Source organism: Berghia stephanieae, chromosome 3 (assembly GCF_034508935.2).
Source record: "Berghia stephanieae isolate SIO BIC M18660-M18661 chromosome 3, UCSD_Bste_1.3, whole genome shotgun sequence".
NCBI lineage: Eukaryota > Metazoa > Mollusca > Gastropoda > Nudibranchia > Aeolidiidae > Berghia > Berghia stephanieae.
In genome coordinates, this window is record NC_088362.1 from 29,863,377 (window position 1) to 29,885,876 (window position 22,500).

Here is a 22,500-nt window from a genome sequence, read left to right on the forward strand (position 1 = left end):
ACGTTACAGCCTGGCTTGACAGCGAAAAAGCCATATAAACATTAGGCCAATATGAGCATAAAACATCGATAATAATAGGCAAGTTTGGTATCGATAGTTTCGTCTATTTTTGGTCTATATGAAATGCCCACTGTCAAGGTCTTCGGTCTATCTATATTTAGTCAAGAGCCTTTCCAAAAACCCCTTCTCTGACCCAATTGTGAGGGGTTGACTGATTGTAGTAAAATCGTGAGTAATTGTTGTGACCTTTGCCTTGCTAGCGCTGTTCTCATTGGCTGTTCAAAATAGTCGATGATAACATGACCTGATACTGCTTTCTGAGTGGTTAGCGGGCGAGTCAAAGTTCATACTTTGACCTCACCTTCGCATGCGTCGCATGTAAACATTGTTATTCTGTGTGTGATTTTTCTTCTTCCCGGGACATAAAAGTTTTGTTTTGTGAAAAGTACCGACACGTACGCAACAAGTATGCCTAGAAAGACTCGAATTGTACGACTTGCAAAATCAGCAGCTCGAACAAGATGGGAACAGTAATATTATTGTGAATTTTTATAGATAGAATTTGTCACTCCTTCGTAACACGATGCAAAATGAAAAAGCGCTGAGGTCTCTAAATGAATGTGTTTTGTTAGGGTCTTTTTTGTTTTTGTTTTTTTTTTTGTGTTTGTTTGTTTGTTATTGTTGATTTTGCTTGGGTTCTTAAATATTTTTCTTGTTTTGATTTGTTTTGTTTTGTTTTGGTTTGGTTTTGTTTTTTTTTTTTGGGGGGGGGGGGGGTTTGTTTTTGGTCGGTTTTTTTTTTGGTATTTTGTTTGTTTTGCTTTGTTTTGTTTTTTTCGTTTTTTTTTCTTGTTGTTGTTAAAATGTTGACATAGTGTTCTGATTGTGAAATGTTCTGAAGACATGATAAAAGATACTAGGTGTGACCCACAGCTCACAATGTTATCATACGGGGATGAACCAGACCCCTTTAAGTTTAAGTCATGTAAAAATAATCAGAAATTTGAGATGTCAATTTTCGTCAAATTCAGAAATATCCAATTTCCCTCAATTAAAATTATTTAAAATCTTTAACCAAATTAACTAATTATGATAATTAAACTTATTATTACGTATGATAACCTTCATAGGCCATTTTGTATGGAAATCTAATAAAATTACGCAAAATATTGTCCATTAAACAATTTAATAGCTTATTTCGAGGTTCGAATAGTGACCTGCTATTATTAGTACACGCCCGATATGTTAACAGATTGAACGTCTTTGAGTATGAAAATTAAAAAAAGTCTTAGCTTTTTTCGAGCAGTATGAGTTTCACTAAATGTGACCAAGCTATATAACAGCGAGTGACATGTTGAACGAGGCATGACAGCGAATCTATAGAGAATGAAGTTAGGGCATGAGCATTTAGGAGAGATTACCACGTTAGAGAATGATTATGTTTGTGAAAGAGAGAGAGGAGAGAGAGAAGAGAGAGAGAGAGAGAGAGAGAGAGAGGGGAGGGAGAGAGAAAGAGAGAGAGAGAAAGAGAGAGAGAGAGAAAGAGAGAGAGAGAGAGAGAGAGAGAAAGAGAGAGAGAAAGAGAGAGAGAGGGAGAGAGAGAGAACGAGAGAAGAGAGAGAGAGGGAGTGAGAGAGAGAAAAGAGAGAGAGAGAAAGAGAGAGAGAGAGAGAGAGAGAGAAAAGGAGAGAGAGAGAGAGAGAGAAAGAGAGAGAGAGAAGAGAGAAGAGAAGGGAGAGAGAGGAAGAGAGAGAGAGAAGAGAGGAGGAGAGAGAAGGAGAGAGAGAAAGAGAGAGAGAGAGAAAAGAGAGAGAGAAGAGAGAAGAGAGAGAGAAAGAGAGAGAGAGAGAGAAAGATAGAAAGAGAGGAGAGAAAGAGAGAGAGAGAGAGAGAGAGAGAGGAGAGAGAGAGAAGAGAAAGAGGAGAGAGAAGAAGAGAGAGAGAGGAGAGGGAGAGAGAGAGGGAGAGAGAGGGAAGAGAGAGAAAGAGAGAGAGAGAGAAGAGAGAAAGAGAGAGTGAGAGAGAGAGGGGAGAGAGAGGGAGAGGGAAAGAGAGAGAGAAAAAGAGAGAGAGAAAGAGAGAGAGAGAGAAAGAGAGAAAGAGAGTGTGTGTGTGTGTGTGTGAGAGAGAGAGAGAGAGAGAGAGAGAGAGAGAGAGAGAGAGAGAGAGAGAGCGACAGACCAGTATATTGACAGTATATCCACAAAAGCTGCTTTAAATATTTTGCAAGTTTCATATTCGAATCTGGTTTACACTTTTTCGTAGCTTTCTTTTTAGGATAAGGATCACAACAATAGCTGCAATGATATCTGCTCTTCTTAACAATGTGACCTATATCAAGATCCCCGTGCCCCTTTTCCGTGTCTACCCAGCAACAATTGGGTAGTCATGTTTATTCAATATGGCGGAAAGCACAATTTCGTAGACTAGACTACTATCTAAAAGGTAGCAAGCAACATTTAGATCTAGGAATAAATTTCAGCTCCATTAGAGTTATCGTTTGAAGGGGATAGCGTGGCTCAGTGGAACGGTCTTTGCTTCTTACCCGAAAAGTACCGAGTTCCAATACCCGCTACGCTGTGTGGCCTTGAGAAAGTCATCTCGCCCTATCATCTCAATTTTCGGCGCTGCACAGTGGCTAACGCCTGGGTTATTCCAGTCTTGCCTTGGAATAGATACGCCCAAGAGACAAATTTCCCCTATGGGATGAATAAAGGGAATTGTATTTTTATTGTTATTTATTATATTTTATATTTTTCTTCTAATAAACATAAGATTTAAAACCAAGTCCTTAACAAGACATTATCCTAAACTATTGTATCGGAACGGATTTTGGATAGATAACTATGTCAGCAATTATGCTACCAGCCTCAACCCCCCCCCCCCCCCCCCCCCCTCTTTCCCACTCTACCCACCTCCTCCTATCTATAATATAAATCAAAATAGAATTTCGCCCCCCCCCCCCCCAATCTTTCCCTCCAACAAAAGGCAAAATTTATTATCTTTTTCTAAAAATTAATTGAGCTTTATATATAGAGCAATATCCACTAAACGTGCTCAAAGCGCTTTACAAGGGGTCCCTGTCCAAGAGTAACATTTATCATTGAGGACAAGGCATGACGCCTGTAAGGCGATATCATAATTTTTTCGGACAGAGACAACGCTGTTAACGGCCAGGTACTCATTTTACATCTGAGTACGGTGAGAGAATGTGAGTAAAGAGCCGTTTCAAAGGACTCAACTATGCGCCGAGCGAGACTCGAACCCAGGACCTTCCGTTCCAAAAGCGAGTGTCATACCACTAGACCACATAGCCGCACAGAAATCAGGAGCTCGTCTCTACCCAAAACAACCTCTCTAATTGTAGGCTATTCATCAACTATAATTTATCTCATCATAGCAACGCCGTTTAAACGGGACAAGTTTGTTGTCAGTAGCCGACCGATACCCCATAAGAAAGTTGTTATAAGTAAGGTATGTTGTGTTATGTGCATTAGCAAACTGCTTCGTCATTCCGGATTGTTGCAGTGGGGCCTCGGATATTCTTGTATAATCACTAGCCGGAACGTACAGACAGCTATTTATAGACAATAAGACAAGGTGTACGATAACAAAACATTTTAAAAAAATAGCAGTTGGTCTTGCTCCATACATGACATTTATATACATATATATATATATATCTATATATATATATATATATATATATATATATATATATATTAGTAAAAAGCCCGCAATTTCGCGGGGAAATAACTATTTTCATTCGATACTGTACTCACCATCATTTAATGAGGGCAGATTGGTAAACAACGTTGTCTGTGTAATTTGGTATATCTTCGGTTGATTTTTCTGTGTGGCCCAATAATATATTTAATAATATATTCCCTCAACTAACCCCAAGAAAAAATAAAACCTAGTACCTTTAATTAATCCGAATAGGAAAAACAAACACCCTAGCACTTTAATAATACTTATGACTAAGCCTAATAGGAAAAAAAATCATCCGATCTCGAGCTAATTCTAATAGAAAAAAATCATGACAAATTGAATAAATAAACGCCTGACAAAAGATCAAAGGTGAAAATACAAATTTAAAGAATACTGGGGATGTAGGAGCTTTCGGAATGTCTCCCCTTTACTTAACTTATGGAAAAACAAACTTCCTAGCACCTTTAATAAGACTTATGACTAACCTCTAGAGCTAACCCTAATAGAAAAAAAAAAACAACTCTCGGACTGCTTTGCACTACCTTTCAATATTTAACAAATCAAAATGGCGGCTGAAAATGAAAACAATGGTCAAATTAAGAAATTTTAAACTTTCACAAATCTATCAAGGTTTGTTCTAGAGTTTTTAAAATACTTCTAGATATAATGACAAATTGAATAAATAAATGCCTGACAAAATATCAACGGTGAAAATACAACTTTAAAGAATATTGGGGATGTAGGAGCGTTCGGAATGTCTCCCCTTTACTTAACTTATGGAAAAACAAACATCCTAGCACCTTTACTAAGACTTATGACTAACCTTAATAGAAAAAGAAATATCCTCGATCTCGAGCTAACCCTAAAGTAAAAAAAGAATCAAAATGGCGACTGAAATACCTTCATGTGATCAAGAGAATAATATCACTATGAATGCCACGATTTGCTGAAAAATGCCAACACCCACAGACACATGTATACACCACACACAACACACACACACACAAACACAAACACACACACGCACACACACACACACACACACACAAACATACACGCAATTAGAACAAACACTGATCACCGCTAAATCAACAACACAACGGAAGTAATAATAATACTTGATGTCATAAATAGATGACGCAAATTGACAACTTTTTACAGTGTCAAAATTAGTTGATTTTGGGAGTCAAGTGTCGTCGTTGGTACATATTTTATGATATCTGTTTGACTCAACGAACTTTCAAACTGACTTTAAATTATAAAAGGAAATCAAGTTATCTGTTTATCTATCTGTAAAAAATACATTTCTAATTTTCAAATCTTTCAGTAGAGTTGTGCTCCGTATCAATTTTTTTATTGACTCAAATAAGCACAATGTTCTCACACATGCTATATTTTTTAAAGAAAGGATATATATATATATATATATATATATATATATATATATATATATATATATATATATATATATATATATATATATATATATATTATACGCACATGTGCTGCTATGTGGTCTTGTGGTATGACATTCGCTTTCGGATCGGAAGGTTCTGGGTTCGAGCCTCGCTTGGCGCATAGCGTTGTCTCTGACGAAAAAAAAATATTGTCATCGCCTAACAGGCGTCACGTCTCCTTCTACATGCCGCTTGTTGCTGGTCGTCAGGGACCCTTTGTAAAGCGCTTTGAGCACGTTTAGTGGATATTGCGCTTTATAAGAAGGTTGCTATAGGATGTGTAATGTAATGTGCATTATATAGCACAAACTGCTTTGTCATTCCGGATTGTTTCAATGGGGTCTCGGATATTCTTGCATAGTCATTTGACGTAACGTGCAGTCAAGCTTTTTATAGACAATTCAATATACAACTACCAGGTATTGAGCGAAGACCGATTGGCTTTTATGTTTATGTTTTATTATCGTACACCTTGCCTTATTGTCTAGAAATAGCTGTCTGTACGTTACGTCAAATGACTATGCAAGAATGTGTTGGAGGCCCTATTGCAACAATCCGGAATGATAAAGCAGTTTGCCAAAGCCCATTACATTTTTTTAAAAGTTGAGCTTTTATATAGCGCAATATTCACCATACTTGCTCAAAGAGCTTTACAAAGGGTCCCTGACCAACAACAACACGTACCATAAAGAACGAGACATGACGGAAATAATACAATTTTTTTTCCGACAGAGACAACACTGTTAATAGTGGCCAGGTACTCATTTTACACCTGAGTACGGTGAGAGAATGTGAGTAAAGAGTCGTATCCATCATACCACAAGCCCACATAGCCACACACATACCCTATAGAAACCTTCGGAAGGTCCGAGATTCAAGCCTCTCTCAGTTCAGCGCATAGTTGAGCCGAAAGCGAGTGTCAACCACAAGACCACAAAGCCGCACATGTTACGTATACTGGATCGGAAGGTCCTGGGTTCGAGCCTCTCTCGGCGCATAGTTATGTAGTTGGAAAAGGCTCTTTACTCACGTTCTCTCACCGTACTCAGGTGAAAAATGAGTGCCTTGCCGTCAACGACGTTGTTCTGTCGAAAAAAATATTTTTATCGCCTAACAGGCATTATGTCTCGTTCTACATGGTACGTGTTGCTGTTGGTCAGGGATCCTTTGTAAACAGCTGTGAGCACGTTTAGTGGATACTGCGCCATATATAAGCTCATTTTTTTTCTTTTACATGTCTTTATAAACTTTTACATCTTGCACATATCTTGGGTGAATGATGAAAAGTGCTCGACATGTAGTAATGGAGCGAATTATTATTTTAATATTTACCACAATGTTTGAGACAGTCTACATTAATGTTTCAGGCCTAATTAGCCATCGTCAGGACTGAGTTGGTTTGTTGACTGTTGTTGTTTGTTGGAGTGGTTCCGGTTTGTAGTTGATTAACAGGAACTTCCGGCGATGTGGACACGTATTGTACATCTCATTTTTCGTGTTGAGTGTGGCTTCATGAGGGTGTTTGATTATAGTATATTTCTCTTCCAGGCATAAGCTACATTGTTTTGATGCTGGTGTGTATCCTGTTGCTTTAGATAAAATTTTCCATGAAACGGTGTGGTCTAGTTTGTTGTCTTTTAATTTCCAAATATATTCGCTGAGTTTTGTGGATGTTTTTTTGTTAGTGTTTCTAAATGTTGAGGTGTGGAGGTTGTATCTTGTTTTGAAATTATTTTCCGTTAGTCCTACATATTTTTCTTGCTTGTTTGTTTTAGTTTCGGTGACTGTAGCTTGGTAAATTAAATTGTTTGTTTTTTTATTGTTGTTTTTTTTATGGGTTTTGCAGCGCTTGCAACACATTTAGGCCATATCAGCGCCAGTAAAAAGGAAGAAAATTGGACAGTAAAAACATTCTAGATATACAATTGAAATGACTCGAGGAAGAAGTAAGACAAAGGGGAATGGTATAAATAGGGAATAGATGTAGATTCCAAGAGCACACTATCAGCGTACTTAGTTTGAGATCACCTAAGTCTCACCCAGACACCAGCACAAGATCCCACTAAGAGGAACACACTCAAATGTTAACAAATCATATGTTAACAATTTTAAAAATAAGTGTATTACAGAGAGATGATTACAATGAAAAAAATATCATCTTTCAAAACTATAACTATACATTCGACTGTTTCCCTCCCAACCAAGAACTCAGGCCAGGGTCGGGACAAAACCAAGTAATCCCATTCCAAGGCATGGACGAAAAGCAAATTGGAAAACAGATATAAGGGGATAGAAGACTCAGTAAGCGGCACCCTGCCCACTATGGGAGACCAGGAACCCCACCCAGGTTGGGTCACTGGCGCCTAAGACCAATAAATAAGACTAGAATTAAAATGACAAGGACCCATACTGTTACAGGATTGGTATCTTAGAATTATTATTGTGGTGTATCTATAAAAAAAAATAAAAAAATTATGCGCTTCCGGCAAGACATCATAAGATGATGTCGCTTAGGCATTCCACGAAGGAATATAGATAATTCATCAAACAAGACGTCTGATGTCAACACGAATCCCCCATGTTGTCCAAGTGAGCAAATAGCTGTCCCCGCAGTTTTTCGCGGCCGCAAATTTCACCCTTGACCGCAAAAAGCCGCAAATTTTTATTTGGCCGCAGAAAGCCGCAATTTTCGCCGTTTTTAGGCTAAATTGACGATTTTTTGTTTTAAAAAAAAAACAAACAAAAGCCATGAAAATTTGTGAAAAGACGGCGACTTTCAATGCTAGCATCCAAAATTGGCACTTAGTTTTCATGATATGATTATGACTTTTCATGATTTTTTTCCAGTTTTTTTTTCATTCAAAAACCCATTAGGCCTATATTGAAATATAAAGCAATAATAATAATGCTCAAAATTGGATAGTAAGTAGAGAATACAAATTTAATGTGCCCCCATTGGAAAATGGATTTTGTTTCTCTTTCCTTGTGAATAGTTATCTTTTTTCTCTACTTAATTAGTTTTTCAAATTTTGAACTTTTATACGATTGTTCACTTTGATTTCCCAAATTTTAATAAACTAAATAGTTAAAATATTTTGATTACTTCTTTTTTTTTTACGTACTTATTATTATTATTATTATTATTATTATTTTTTTTTTTTTATTTTTTTTCAAACCATTCAAAATGTAAATAAATTCATGTTGACATGTTGTGACATCAATATTCTACAAAATGTCCTATTTGTGTCAATTTTTTACCGTACATGTTTTAATTGTTTGATTTTTGTAAAACTAGCGACAAATTTTTGGCAAATTTTGCTGTTTTGATGGCAAATTTTACCATTTTTTATGGCAAATTTTGGCGTTTGAAATGGCAAAAAACCGCCGGGACAGAAATAGGGGGTTAATAATCTTGATCAAGAAAAAAAAAAATTCAAAGTGCCTGAAGCGGGGCTCGAACCCGGGACCTTCTGGGTCACAGAGCAATGCCTTCACCACTCGGCTACTTCACCCCCCATATTATCTATAAACTTTGCGATATGCGAGTTTTTCTTACTCCCAGAAATCACGAGAGTATTTAGAAATGTTTACACGTGAACTGGCTTTGTTTTTTGTTTTTAAGGGTTTTACGGCGCTTGCAACACATTTAGGTTATATCAGCACCAGTTAAAAAGGAAGAAAATGGGATAGTAAAAAGTTCTAGAATTACAATTAAAGCACCCAAGAGAAAGTAAGGGGAACTGGGACAAATAGGGATCAGATGTAGATTCCAAGAGCATATACTATAAGTCTCATCCGGACACAAGCACAAAATCCAACAAAGAGGAATACACTAAAATGCTTACATTATACATTCAAAATAACATTTAATAATACATAACAGAGAGACGGTTTACAAGGGAAAAATATCATCTCCCAAAACAATAACTATGCATTTGACTGTTTCCCTCCCAGCCAGGACTCCGACCAGGGCCAGGAAAAAAAAAACAAGTAATCTCATTCCAAGACAAAGATAGAAAGCATGTTGGAAAATCGATATAGGGGGATAGAGGACAAAGTATGTACCTCCCTGCCTACTATGGGAGGTCAGGAACCCCACCCGGTGAACCGGCTTTATCAAAATGGTGTAATGGTAGCACGTCTGAAGGGTAATCAGAAGGTCTGAGGTTCAATCCCCAGTCGAGGTAGACCGATTTTTTGGGATGGTTTTTTTTTTTCTTCTATTTTTCTTTCTTGCTTTGTCTGGCACCTTTCATACACACCTGTTCAGATCTTTATCTTCATCAAAATTACAGCTTTTACCATTCTGGTTACCACTAAACGCAATCAACAATAAACACACATTCCCTTTATAGAAAGTCAAATTCCACAACATTTGACGACAAATCCAGACAACTCAAAATTCGGGGATCAATCACATTTTATTTTCAAATTTGCATCAATCAATCAATTAAACAATCCCCCCGCCCATCATCTCCACCCCCCCTCTCTCTCTCTCTCTCTCTCTCTCCCTCCCTCTCTCTCTCTCTCTCTCTCTCTCTCTCTCCTCCCTCTCCTCTCTCCCTCTCTCTCTCTCTCACAATATATATATATATATATATATATATATAATTGTATTATATTAAAAATCACATTATATTATATGCATGAATTCATTTTAAAAATTAACAGTGAGTATCAATTTGTTCCACAAGTGACCTGTGTTGAAAATGTAAAAATATGCCTAACTTTTGACAGAGGTAAAGAAAAACAACAAAGAGGAATTATCTAAACACTTTTGATCGCAGAAGGAGGAAAGAGAGACAAGAAAAAGATGAGAAGAAGGTACCCTGCCAGGATCACCCACAAACAGACCTGCCTGTGACTTCGAAAATTTCGTTGAGGTTGGTGTGCGAATGCTCATACTTTTAGCTTAATGTCTTGACATGGTATTTTTATATTTTTTTGATAAAAGAAATCATAAAGTTTAAATATTAAAGCACACCAAAGCATGATGTTTACCTTGGCGAGGATTTAGGATTTGTATTTTTATTTTGTGTATGTTGATAAGTGGCATTTGCTTTTTTATAGGAAAAAAAAAGCAACATTTCGCAACAGAATCTTAAATTTCACATTTCAGATCATCTTCCAACTGATCAACGTGGAAAATATACAAGCAGGCCTCACAAATTAAGGGATGAAGACAAAGAATGTGTTATGAAGCACATGTCGTTTCGTAGACGTATGTCCCATTACTCAAGAAGCAAAACAAGGAAATTGTATTTGTTCATACAAACAGGCCTCACAAATTAAGGGATGAAGACAAAGAATGTGTTATGAATCACATATTTATCGTCGTTTCATGGACGCATGTCCCATTACTCAAGAGGCAAAACAAGGAAATTGTAATTGGATGCCGACTTGAACGTTTCTAAAATGTTTCACCTCTCCATAAAACTACATCCGAATATCTCCATTGATTCCGATACCCATTGTGACATATTCAACAAGAATTTCAATATATCGTTTGGTTATCCACAATCTGATACGAATTCAGTTCTGGTCTAAGACCTGTGGATAAGGCCTTAGAAAATCTACCGCAAGATCCTGATTTACTTAAAGAAAAAGCGGACATTCATAATCAGCTTGAACTACACCAGAGGATGGCTGAATCTTCTACAAACGCAAACGTGAAGCCAAAGTTTTGGCACAGTCTAATAAATCTGTTGAAGCAATCATTTTTGATTTTCAGAAAGACTTGCCGTGTCCCAATAAAACCCCAAACGATGCTTATTATAGACGACAATTGACTGTCCATTCTTTCAACAGTCATAATCTGGCAAAATGAAGATGAGTTTATTTACATGTATGATGAAAGAGTGGCCAAAAAAAGGTGCAAATGAGGTTGTGTCTATGTTGAAACACTTTTTTATTGAGAAAATTCCTGATAATGTGAAAAGAGTTGAAATATTCTGTGATTCATGTGGTGGCCAGAACAAGCTCGGTGACTTTAAAGCAATATGCAGATTGGAGTGAATCAGTTCTGTACCTTCTAAAAAGGGCATCTATGTTGAAACACTTTTTTACTGAGAAAATGTCAGATAACGTTACAAGAGTTGAATTATTTTGTGATCCATGTGGTGGCTAGAACAAGAACTATACCATTATAAGATTTCTGTACTATCTTTTTCACTTCAAAAATAGATTCAGAACTGTAAAAATCCATGGACATTCATATAAGGAGTGTGATCGTGACTTGGCAATTGTGACTTGAACGGGAAATGAAGAGATAACATCCGATTGGAACAATTAGTTTCGACGCAGATTGGAGTGAATCAGTTCTGTACCTTCTAAAAAGGGCATCTATGTTGAAACACTTTTTTACTGAGAAAATGTCAGATAACGTTACAAGAGTTGAATTATTTTGTGATCCATGTGGTGGCTAGAACAAGAACTATACCATTATAAGATTTCTGTACTATCTTTTTCACTTCAAAAATAGATTCAGAACTGTAAAAATCCATGGACATTCATATAAGGAGTGTGATCGTGACTTGGCAATTGTGACTTGAACGGGAAATGAAGAGATAACATCCGATTGGAACAATTAGTTTCGACGCAGATTGGAGTGAATCAGTTCTGTACCTTCTAAAAAGGGCATCTATGTTGAAACACTTTTTTACTGAGAAAATGTCAGATAACGTTACAAGAGTTGAATTATTTTGTGATCCATGTGGTGGCTAGAACAAGAACTATACCATTATAAGATTTCTGTACTATCTTTTTCATTTCAAAAATAGATTCAGAACTGTAAAAATCCATGGACATTCATATAAGGAGTGTGATCGTGACTTGGCAATTGTGACTTGAACGGGAAATGAAGAGATAACATCCGATTGGAACAATTAGTTTCGACAGGCTTGACATAGTCCTTTCCCATTTAATGTCATCGAAATGGACCAAGCAGGATTTTTTTAATTTCGAAGAATTTTTAAAGCCAAAGGATAGATGATCTGAAGCACAGCATTTTCACCTCAAGGAAATGCATCCAAACATCTTCATTGGTTTCGATACCCATCCTGACATATTCAACAAGAATTTCAATATGTCGTTCGGTTATCCACAATCTGATACATGTTCAAAATGTGACGAATTCAGTTCTGGTCTAAAGCCTGTGGATAAGGCCTTGGAAAATTTACCACAAGCTCTGTGACCTTAAAGCAATATGCAGATTGGAGTGAATCAGTTCTGTAAAAAGGGCATCTATGTTGAAACACTTTTTTACTGAGAAAATGTCAGATAACGTGACAAAAGTTGAATTATTTTGTGATCCATGTGGTGGCTAGAACAAGAATCATACCATTATAAGATTTCTGTATTATCTTGTTCACTTTAAAAATAGATTTGAAACGGTAAAAATCCGTGGACATTCATATAAGGAGTGCGATCGTGACTTGGCAATTGTGAATAAAATGGCAGACATTAAATTGCCATTCGATTGAAATGATCAGTTTCGACAAGTTCAATGTAGTCCTTTCCCATTTACTGTGATCGAAATGGACCAAGCATGAATTTTTAATGGGCTCGGCGTAGTCCTTTCCCATTTAACGTGGCAATTGTGCAGAAAACGATAGACGATGAGATTAAATCCGATTAGAACAATCAGTTTTGACAGGCTCGGCATAGTCCTTTCCCATTTAATGTCATCGAAATTGACAGAGCAGGATGATTTAATTCCTCAGAATTTTTAAAGTCAGTTGCCCATTTCAGACCCGTCCTACTCAAGAGTTACTAATTAGGAAGGAATTCCCTAATGTGTTGCACTTCAGAGACAACTGGAATTCTATTATGGATTCTGCCGTCATTGTCAGAGGGACGAAACAGTCCAGGACTGCAGCAACAACACGATGTTCGTTAAATTATCCATTAACCATGTATAATGACATGATTCCAATCAGTTCAGCAAAGTATCAAAGCCTTCAAGTTTTGAAATGGTTCTGTACGCCTGAAAACAGACCATTCTTTGATAGTGATTTCTGATGGACATATTCCAACCATATTACAATGACGAAGACTTTGGGTCTGCAAGTGATACTGATTAAGCCATTAATTTTCACTGATTTCTACTCCAGTCAGTTTTTATTGTTTTTGTTTTAAATTCAAATTAATAAAAAAATTTATAATTCTACGGTATTCTGTAATTTTCTGTAATCTGTAATTTGAGCGCTATATAAATAACTTATTATTATTGTTATCATTATTAGTTTTCTCTCACAGTCAATATGCTATGGTAAGATACAATGATACGATTTTGTGGTGGCCAGAACAAGAACTATACCATTATAAGATTTCTGTACTATCTTTTTCACTTTAAAAATAGATTCAGAACTGTAAAAATCCGTGGACATTCATATAAGGAGTGTGATCGTGACTTGGCAATTGTGACTTGAACGGGAAATGAAGAGATAACATCCGATTGGAACAATCAGTTTCGACAGGCTTGACATAGTCCTTTCCCATTTAATGTCATCGAAATGGACAGAGCAGGATGTTTTAATTTCTCAGAATTTTTAAAGCCAGTTGTCCATTTCAGACCCGTCACGAGCCGCTGGCGAAATCGGCAATGCAGCCACCTATCAAGAAATTCTGGTGGAGGAGGAACTGCCTGTTGTCATGAAGGATATGGTGTCGTCAGCCCCAACCCATAATATGGCTTCAGAACAGTCGCTTGGATGTCTGCACAAAATGTTCAGAAGAGCACCGGTGGCAACACAGTGGCTTGATTCTTTACCACCAGATGAACAACTTAATTATTCATTATTATTATGTAAATATTATGTGAGACTTTGTTCTGTTGTAAATAGAAAGGATGTCACTGTCAGTTACTGGGGTATGGAGGAATCAGAGTCAAGTTCTGCAGATTATTCTATATCAGTCTTTGCTTTTTTTGCTAACGCAATTCTGGGGGTGGTTACATTTTTGTGAACATATAACTCTTACATTTACAACAAAAAAAAAACAAAAAAAATCCCACAATTTAAATATTAATCCAAAGTAATTCTCAGTTTTAAATTATCTTGTTTTGAGTTGTGTGTTAGTTTTATTATGTCATTTTATAATTTGAGTTTCTTGGGAGTAATTTTTTTGTCGTAAAAGTTTTCCTTTATCAAAATCGTGCTTTATGTTTACATGTTACAATGTCTTGTTTGATACAGAAGATGGTGGATAGCTTAATTTGCTCATCAATTATAGAGTTTGCGGGGTTTGATAACCGGCCAGACTGCTAACATGACACCACAGAGGCTCCCCAGCCTCTGTGGTGTAATAATAATAATAATAATACTTTATTGCATCCCAAAAAGGAAATTTTTTGTACAGACGTGTTATAATTTACTCAATAAGATAAAAATACAATGGAAATATGATGTATAATATATAAAAAAGGAGCAGCTCTATAACCAGAGCCGCGCTTTATAATATGAATAATTTCAACACTGTAAATAGTTAAAACTGTCACTATAAATTGAAAATTGAAAAGATTGCAAAACAAATAAATTAATAAATTAATATTTACATTTTTTTAAAGTAAAAAATTTGAAATAATTATTGCTTGTTGTTATAAAGCCTAATACTGGACGGCAGAAAAGATATTCTGTGTCTCTCTGTTTTCGTTGAAATAGAGAAAGGGCGACCAATCCTTCCTGACATAATAACTGATGGTCTTAGTGGATCATTCTGGTCATTTAATATTTTAGTTATTTTACTAATACAAAATTTCTCGTCTAAAAGATCTACATCGTCAACATCATTTATATAGCGTTTAATGGATTTTTTAATATTTGAATTTATTTTGTTCCTTTCCACTGCTAAGCAAAAAAAAAAACCAAAAAAAAATGGTGGCAGTCCGACCGGTTATCAAAAAGTCTGAGGTTTGATCCCCAGTTGAGTCCACTCATGCCAGAAATGGTGACGGTCCTGGATATTACCGTCCTCAGACTTAAAAAGTTAGGCGCTAAGAGCAGTCATGTAGCCATAAACATGTAAGACTTTTTCCCCCAATAATTTTGCATTGTTATTCTTTTGTTTTTGTAATAATATTCACTTTTCAAATGCCTGGTCTGTAACCAAGCATAGAATATATATTGTCATTTCTGGTTTGGGACATGGTAATTATGTAGACATAAATTAAAATTTTACTGTGTTTTCCCCTTTTTTCCTTATACTTTTAATCAGTTAAGAAAACATGAATGTCATGGATCAAAAGATTAATATTGTCATTTTTTAAAATCCTTAATTTGGTATTGTGTAACTTGATAATGAACTTCACTCACAATTGCCAAATGACTTGAATTAAATGCCGAATAGATTTGTTTGATGTTATTAAAGGAGCATCTTACAGCTGCCTTGTACTGAAGGAAATGGAAAAACAAATAAATTACAAAATTCCTCACAAAAAAATACATTGCATTCAGTATTGACAGTTTTAGTGTAATTATCACCCAACATTATGGTGTTAGCACATTACTCTAGAAAGACATCCTTAAATGTAATTGTTGTTTGTTGCCCATGTCATCTAATTAATCTGAATGCCAAGAAAGCTGCAAGAACACTTCCTGAAATTGCTAAGGATGAAAACTGTTAGATTGAATTTAAAGAATGTGAAGCTGTGCATCATCAGCAAGTGAAGAAAGTACTCCAATACAACCCTATTTGACCAAAGACGATGACACCTTGTTTAAGGTTTCTAGACTTAGTTTAAAACAGCCTTCTAGAATCATGGAATTTTCTTCACAATTATTTAAGTAAAGTTCATTGTAAGGAGGATTAGAAATGTAAAAAGATGAAACACAGCACATCATTCCCATATATCATGGCGGCGATGCTCTGTGACAACACCCGGTTACGATTCTCTGTGTAATGTCTGCTTATCATGTGCACACTGGACGCTTTGTGAATTTATTTTCAGTTTGATAAGATATACCATGTGAAGAACCTGTAATATTTAAAGTCATGAACTGGTTTTATGTGTTGATTATCCTTTTATTTGTACATTTCAATCGGCTTCTTGTCAACAACATAGTGACACGGAACGAATTCAATATATGGCGAAAGGGATGTTTAATCTCAAGATTGTCTCATTGAACTTAGAAACCAGTTTTACTCACTGTATCACCAACTAAATTGGCCTACAATTATATTATCAAATCACTCAAAAAGAAAAGGAAACAAGGAAAGCGAGGAGATATATATACTACAATACAACCCTACATAGATGACAACAAGGTTTCTAGAATCAGTTTAAAAGAGGCTTCTAGAATCATGGAATTTTCTCTACAATTATTGAAGTAAAGTTCATTGTAAGGAGGATTAGAAATGCAAAAGATGAAACACAGCACATCATTCCCATATGGTTCAATAATGCAGAGAAATAAAAAGATACAAATGAATCACCATGTTCAATTACTACAACAAGAACCAAGCATATTTATGAATTCCTCACTTCTAAAAGAAATCAAATCAATGTCGTCTTTCTATTGACAGGATGTAATTCCTGCATTTGAAAATACAAATACATTCTTACCTGCAGTAGAACCAATGATAATGAAAATTGGCAACATTTTCACAGCTCTATACAAGGCTTTGCTCTCACAAATATTGAGGTCAGCCAACAGTTTGAAAGCAGACAGTGATATTCTGGAAATAAATCTCAAATCATCTAAAGTACATAGACATGGAACTATGTGTTTGATGTTTTTAAGGGCTTTACAGATCTTGCGACACATTTAGGTCATTTCAGCATGAGCCTGTCAAACTCTTATGAAAAAAAAAAAGGATCAGTAATTCTAAATCAGAAGAGGAATTGTAGGGAGATTTTGATAGGAGCTCGTATGTCATGAAGAAAAGCTTTCCTTTGAAATTTGAAGATTTAGGAGCTGCTTCAGGGGCATCAAGTGTGACTCAGATCTAAGAGATGAATATAGAGAATTTCAGTCATACTCCTTACCTCCTTGCATTCATCATAACAGTGACGAGATAAAAACAAGTGCTTGCTTGCGATAGGGAAGTTACTACTACTACTACTATTATCACTACTACTCTACTATAATCACTACTACTACTACTACTACTACTATCACTACTACTACTATCACTACTACTCTACTATTATCACTACTACTACTACTATTATCACTACTACTACTACTATTATCACTCCTATACTACCACCACTAATACTACTACTATTATCACCACTACTACTATTATTATCACTACTACTACTACCACCACTACTACTACTACCACCACTACTACAACTACCACCACCACTACTACTACTACCACATATACTACTACTACTACTACTACTACTACCACCACCACCACCACTAGTACTACTACCACTACTACGATGACTACTACGTCCAGCTGACAAAATTTCAATTGCTAATCTGAGTAAATGTTTGTTGTCAGTGTTGCTATGCAACTATACAGTAATGGTGACTCAGAGAGAATAGAACATCTATGTTTGTCAGAACATCAGACTCATTGCTAGTAAATAAGATAAACAATAGTTGAGAATTTTGTCCAAATGAGGAACCACTGAGGAAATGCATGAAATGTACTTGGGATTTTCTTGCTTTTTCTTCTCAACACTGCTGAAATCATCTTGACCCTGTAACTTCAGTAAGCCTGAACCCGCATTTTTTGCAAAAAAAATATTTCAAAATTTTGCAGAAGAAAATAAGTAAATTTTGCAGGTTTCTAAATATGTTGTATCACACCTAACAACTAACTACATGCAACCCATGTAATAAAATATCCCCGCGTAATTAAGCAATTTCAAACTCAAAATTATGTATAATTATGGGACAAAAAATGGCAATTTTTGCCATAAATTATGCTGATTTGGAAATAGGCACAAAGTTGGGAAAATAAAATTACAATAAATATCTTCATCACCGCGGGGAACGCAAATTTTGCACAAAAAAATTTTTTAAAAGAATCAAGGAATTTGTCAAAATTTGCAAAACATGCAGAATTTGCGTTGCAATGCAAGTCAGAAAATTTTCCCTAATTTTGCGGCCGCAAGCTGTGAAAAAAAACGCGGGCCCAGGTAAGCATAATTTTTTATGCTGGTGAAGATGAAGATAAAGTGTCCAAATATTAACCCAAAAAAATTGAGTAAAAAATGCACATAATTAGCGATGTTGCAATCAGTCTTTTCACAGTGAACCATCGTTTGACAACGTGAAACAGTTTTTAAAATTGATGATCTTAGTGGGTGTCCTTGATTTTACTTTCAAAGGGATAGCAGTTCTGTTTGGGGCTGGGATTTCTTTTTCTAAAATCAATAATCCTTTTCATTAAAAATTCCAATAATGTATTGTGTACTTTTAATTTTTAACACCTTATCAAGCTACATTAACATTGCTCAATTCTGGCATATTATCACATCGGTCAATAGGTTATGATAAAAATTATTGCATCAATCCCTGATGTGTCATTCCAGCACCTGAATAATAAAAAAAAATAAAAATAAAAAATTGAGCTTTTATATAGCGCAAAATCCACTAAACGTGCTCAAAGCGCTTTACAAGGGGTCCCTGTCCAACAGCAACGTTTAACATTTAGGACAAGAAATGACGCTTGTAAGGCGATATTATAATTTTTTTCGGACAGAGGCAACCCTGTTAACGGCCAGGTACTCATTTTACACCTGAGTACGGTGAGAGAATGTGAGTAAAGAGCCTTTTCCAAGGACTAAACTATGCACCGAGCGAGGCTCGAACCCAGGACATTCCAATCCGAAAGTGAGTGTCATACCACAAGACCACATAGCCACACAATAATAAATATAGCACCTTAAAATACCAGAATGATACATCACGTTACAGCAGCAGCACATGAAAAATAAGTGAAGACAAATGTTAGCTATTAGGATTGCCTTCCAGTTGTTTGCCGTGCAGTCGTTTGATGAATTCCAAGAGGTACATTTGTAGTCGGACATCCTGCTTGTTGTTGGTAAGGTAAAATCCAGGAACCCCTGCCTTTTCAAGCATGTTCTGTTGATCCATAACTTTTTGGTCCAAGGCAAGGATGATTTTCTGGTCTCGTCTTTTTAATTCGTCTTCAAATCGCTTCTCCATTGTCTAACAGAAAGAAAAATATGTTGCACCAATTAAATCAAACAATTTGAGTTCAAGTTAAGTAAATGGATGTGACGACAAATTTTCAAAAGAGGTGAATTATTACAACTCTCTACGACACATAATTTGAAAAACATGTAGGAGAAGGCAAAAATCTAAATTTCTATTCTACACAAGAGCACCATAGCTGCCAACCCACCAAGCTTATTGAGAGGGAGTTTTGGTCAGAAAATCAGGGAGATTCAGAAAAAATCTGGGAGATATATAAATGTATAAATCTACTGACTTGTTTACTTCTTTTGAATGCTTATGAGTACGGTACTCTCAATCTGAATAATTTAATTACAATCGATATCAGCCATGTAGAGCTATTTAACTTCACTAGAAAAAACGGACTCGGTATCGGCCTTTCCGATTATAAATCTACCATAATACCAAACGACTTAAACTCACTTCTCGTTTACAAAATGGAGGACCAGAATTTCATGTACATTACCGAAAGAACCGAAAAGACCCGCATGGTAGGCTAACATGGGTTCTAGGCCTGGACCTGGGCCTACAGTCAGGCTACTGCACGATAATGCAGGAGATCGGTGTGAAGGGTGGGAGCACGGGAGACGAACTAAAAATGCGAGAGTCTCCCGCAATTTCAGGTAGGATTGGCAGCTATGGAGCACCATGAGAGAATGGGAGTAAGGTTTGCTTATAAGGGTTTTTTTGTTTGTTTGTTGCTTTAGGTCTCTTCCAACACAATTGAGGTTATATGAGAGACCGCTGAAACAAAAAAACAAGCAATCTAACAAAAATAGTACAAATGTAAATCAAAATCATAACCTAAAGACATCATAAGCTAAATTATAAATAACCATGAACAAACAGGCAGAAGATTTACAGAAAAAAAATATCCCCTGCCAAAAATACAATCACAAACCAAAGAAGCAGGATAGACTAGTAAAGAGAAGAAGAAACGACATCACTATCGGATCGTACACCCATGCGAACATCATAGGTATATGATTCAAGGGTGATGCTCCCATCCAACCACCCGCTTATAAGGGTTTTACGGCGCTTGCAACACATTTAGGTCATATCAGCGCCAGTAAAAAGGAAGAAAATTGAATAGTAAAGACAGTCTTGATGTATAATTAAAAGGGCTTTGAAGAAAAAGTAAGACAAAGAAAGGGGAATCGGTTCAAATAGGGAACAGATTTAGATTCCAAGAGCAAGAGCACACTCTCAGTGTGCTTAGTTTGAGATTACCTTAAAGAGCCAACCAGACACCAGCACAGGTCCCCACTAAGAGGAATACATTCAAATTTTTAAAAATCATATGTTAAAAATAAAAAAAAAATAACAGTACATAACAAAGAGATGATTTACAAGGAAAAAAATATCATCTCCCAAAACTATAACTATACATTTGACAGTTTCGCTCCCAGCCAAGGACTCTGGCCAGGGTCCGGACAAAACCAAGTAATCTCATTCCACAACAAAGATAGAAAGCAATTGGAAAACAGACAGGGTGATAGAAGACAGCAAGTACATCCCATCCCTGCCCACTATGGGAGGTCAGGTTCCCCACCCAGATTGGGAGTAAAGAGTCTTTCACAAGGACTCAACTATGCAATGCCCGAAAACGGAACATGAACCAAGGCAAAACCCACACCACATGTCCACAAAGCCGCATATAGCAAACCGAAGGAAAAAATACTCAATTTGCACAATATCAACTCACAGCCATTTCTCTCTCTACTTTCTCCGTTACCAAAGGCAGGTTGTGTGGTTTATTTTGGTTCTCCATCAGCATCTCCTTGTGTTTCTTCTTCATTTCATGGCGCTGGGCTATGGAAATAAAAGGAGGAAAAAATAAATATATTTTGTCTTAGAAGAACAAGATAGGAGAGGGATATGTTTGTCAATGGATCCCCTAAGTAATGTATAACACAATGGACACTACAAAGAAGACAACTCATATTAAAACATATTACATAGTCTGATGTTTTCTACAGGGGGTCCCAATAGCACTCGCTTCACACGCAAAGGGACTGAGATCTGGGGGGTTTGGTTTCTTTTTTCTTTTGTTGAGCTTTGTTGAAAACTGCTTACAGAAAGTTGCGTTTTTACCATGGCTTAGTACATTTATCAAAAAAAATAGGGATGCAGATTGAGAATGAGATAATAGTTTAAATAAAGAAAATTAGCTGACTACAATCATGACATTGTTAGGAAGGAAAATTTGACTGACTTTAACAGCGTGATCATCCAGAAAAAAAAAAATGTTTTAAAAAGGTGTTTTTATTTGATCCTGAGTGAGAAATTTCATAAAGCAAAGATATAAAAAAATTAGTCATTAGACCCATAGAGCCAGAATTTATCTCACTGTCTAAAGCATGAAACGGACAATATCAATATCTTCCTCCCCTTTCCACCAGATCTATTAGACCCAGCTACTCAATCACTGCTGGCAGGACAGGAAGGTCTGTAGAAAAATCTCAATTTCACCTGTGATTGATCTCGGTCCCTTTGCGTGTAAAGCGAGTGCTCTACCAACCAAGTTATTAGGACCCTTGAGGATATAAAAACCTCTCAAATATTTGCCACTTATAAAAGACAAAAATATTTTTATTTGATGGATGCTATAAATTATAAAGAACTAGTGGGCTAGCCCATGATTTTTAAAAGAGCTCATATGTACCGTTTCCCTCATCTTTTTTTTTTTAGATGTCGACACCAAATTTTGATTAGCACACAATGTCAGAGTTCTAGACTAACCCTTTTAAAATTAAATAATGAATGATATTTAAATAAAAGGAGTCGAATAGTGCTTGGCTCGGAAATTCTGTATGGCCTTTGCTTTGTACCCGAAAAGTACCCAGTTCCAACTATCCTCCACGCTGTGTGACCTGGAGCAAGTTACTTTGCCCAATAGAGCTGCACTGCGGCTGATACCTGGGTTATTCCAACCTTCCCATGAAGTAGACCCTAAGACCACTTTCCCCTTGGGGGAAATGAAGGGAATTTTATATATTACTCATTTTAAGAAATGTCATTCAAGTAACGTTTTGAAAACCGGGTTACAATTTTGGGATAGCCCTACTTGTCCTTAAAACCGACCAATTAATCTTGATTCCTGAAAAATGAATCATAGCCTATAACATAAGATATGTAATATTTGCCTACAACTGTGGTCATTGATGCATTTC

General features: G+C 36.2%; 2 protein-coding genes across 2 annotated transcripts in view; both read right to left on the reverse strand.

Moving 5' to 3' along the window:
- The window catches only part of LOC144969196 (uncharacterized), a 7,153-nt gene extending 2,111 nt beyond the window's left edge, over positions 1–5,042 (reverse strand). The window contains exons 1-4 of the mRNA XM_078908308.1: positions 4,612–5,042; positions 3,783–3,852; positions 2,546–2,699; positions 1–14 (exon numbers count right to left, since the gene is read on the reverse strand). The exon at positions 1–14 is cut by the window's left edge and continues 31 nt beyond it. Of these exons, the coding sequence (XP_078764434.1) occupies positions 1–14; positions 2,546–2,699; positions 3,783–3,852; positions 4,612–4,617 (244 nt within the window). The 5' untranslated portion in view covers positions 4,618–5,042. The remainder of the gene's footprint in view (positions 15–2,545; positions 2,700–3,782; positions 3,853–4,611) is intronic.
- Positions 5,043–15,225: 10,183 nt separating this feature from the next.
- The window catches only part of LOC144967502 (protein DGCR6-like), an 8,208-nt gene continuing 933 nt past the window's right edge, over positions 15,226–22,500 (reverse strand). Inside the window, exons 2-4 of the mRNA XM_078904871.1 lie at positions 22,478–22,500; positions 21,033–21,139; positions 15,226–19,300 (exon numbers count right to left, since the gene is read on the reverse strand). The exon at positions 22,478–22,500 is cut by the window's right edge and continues 138 nt beyond it. Of these exons, the coding sequence (XP_078760997.1) occupies positions 19,079–19,300; positions 21,033–21,139; positions 22,478–22,500 (352 nt within the window). The 3' untranslated portion in view covers positions 15,226–19,078. The remainder of the gene's footprint in view (positions 19,301–21,032; positions 21,140–22,477) is intronic.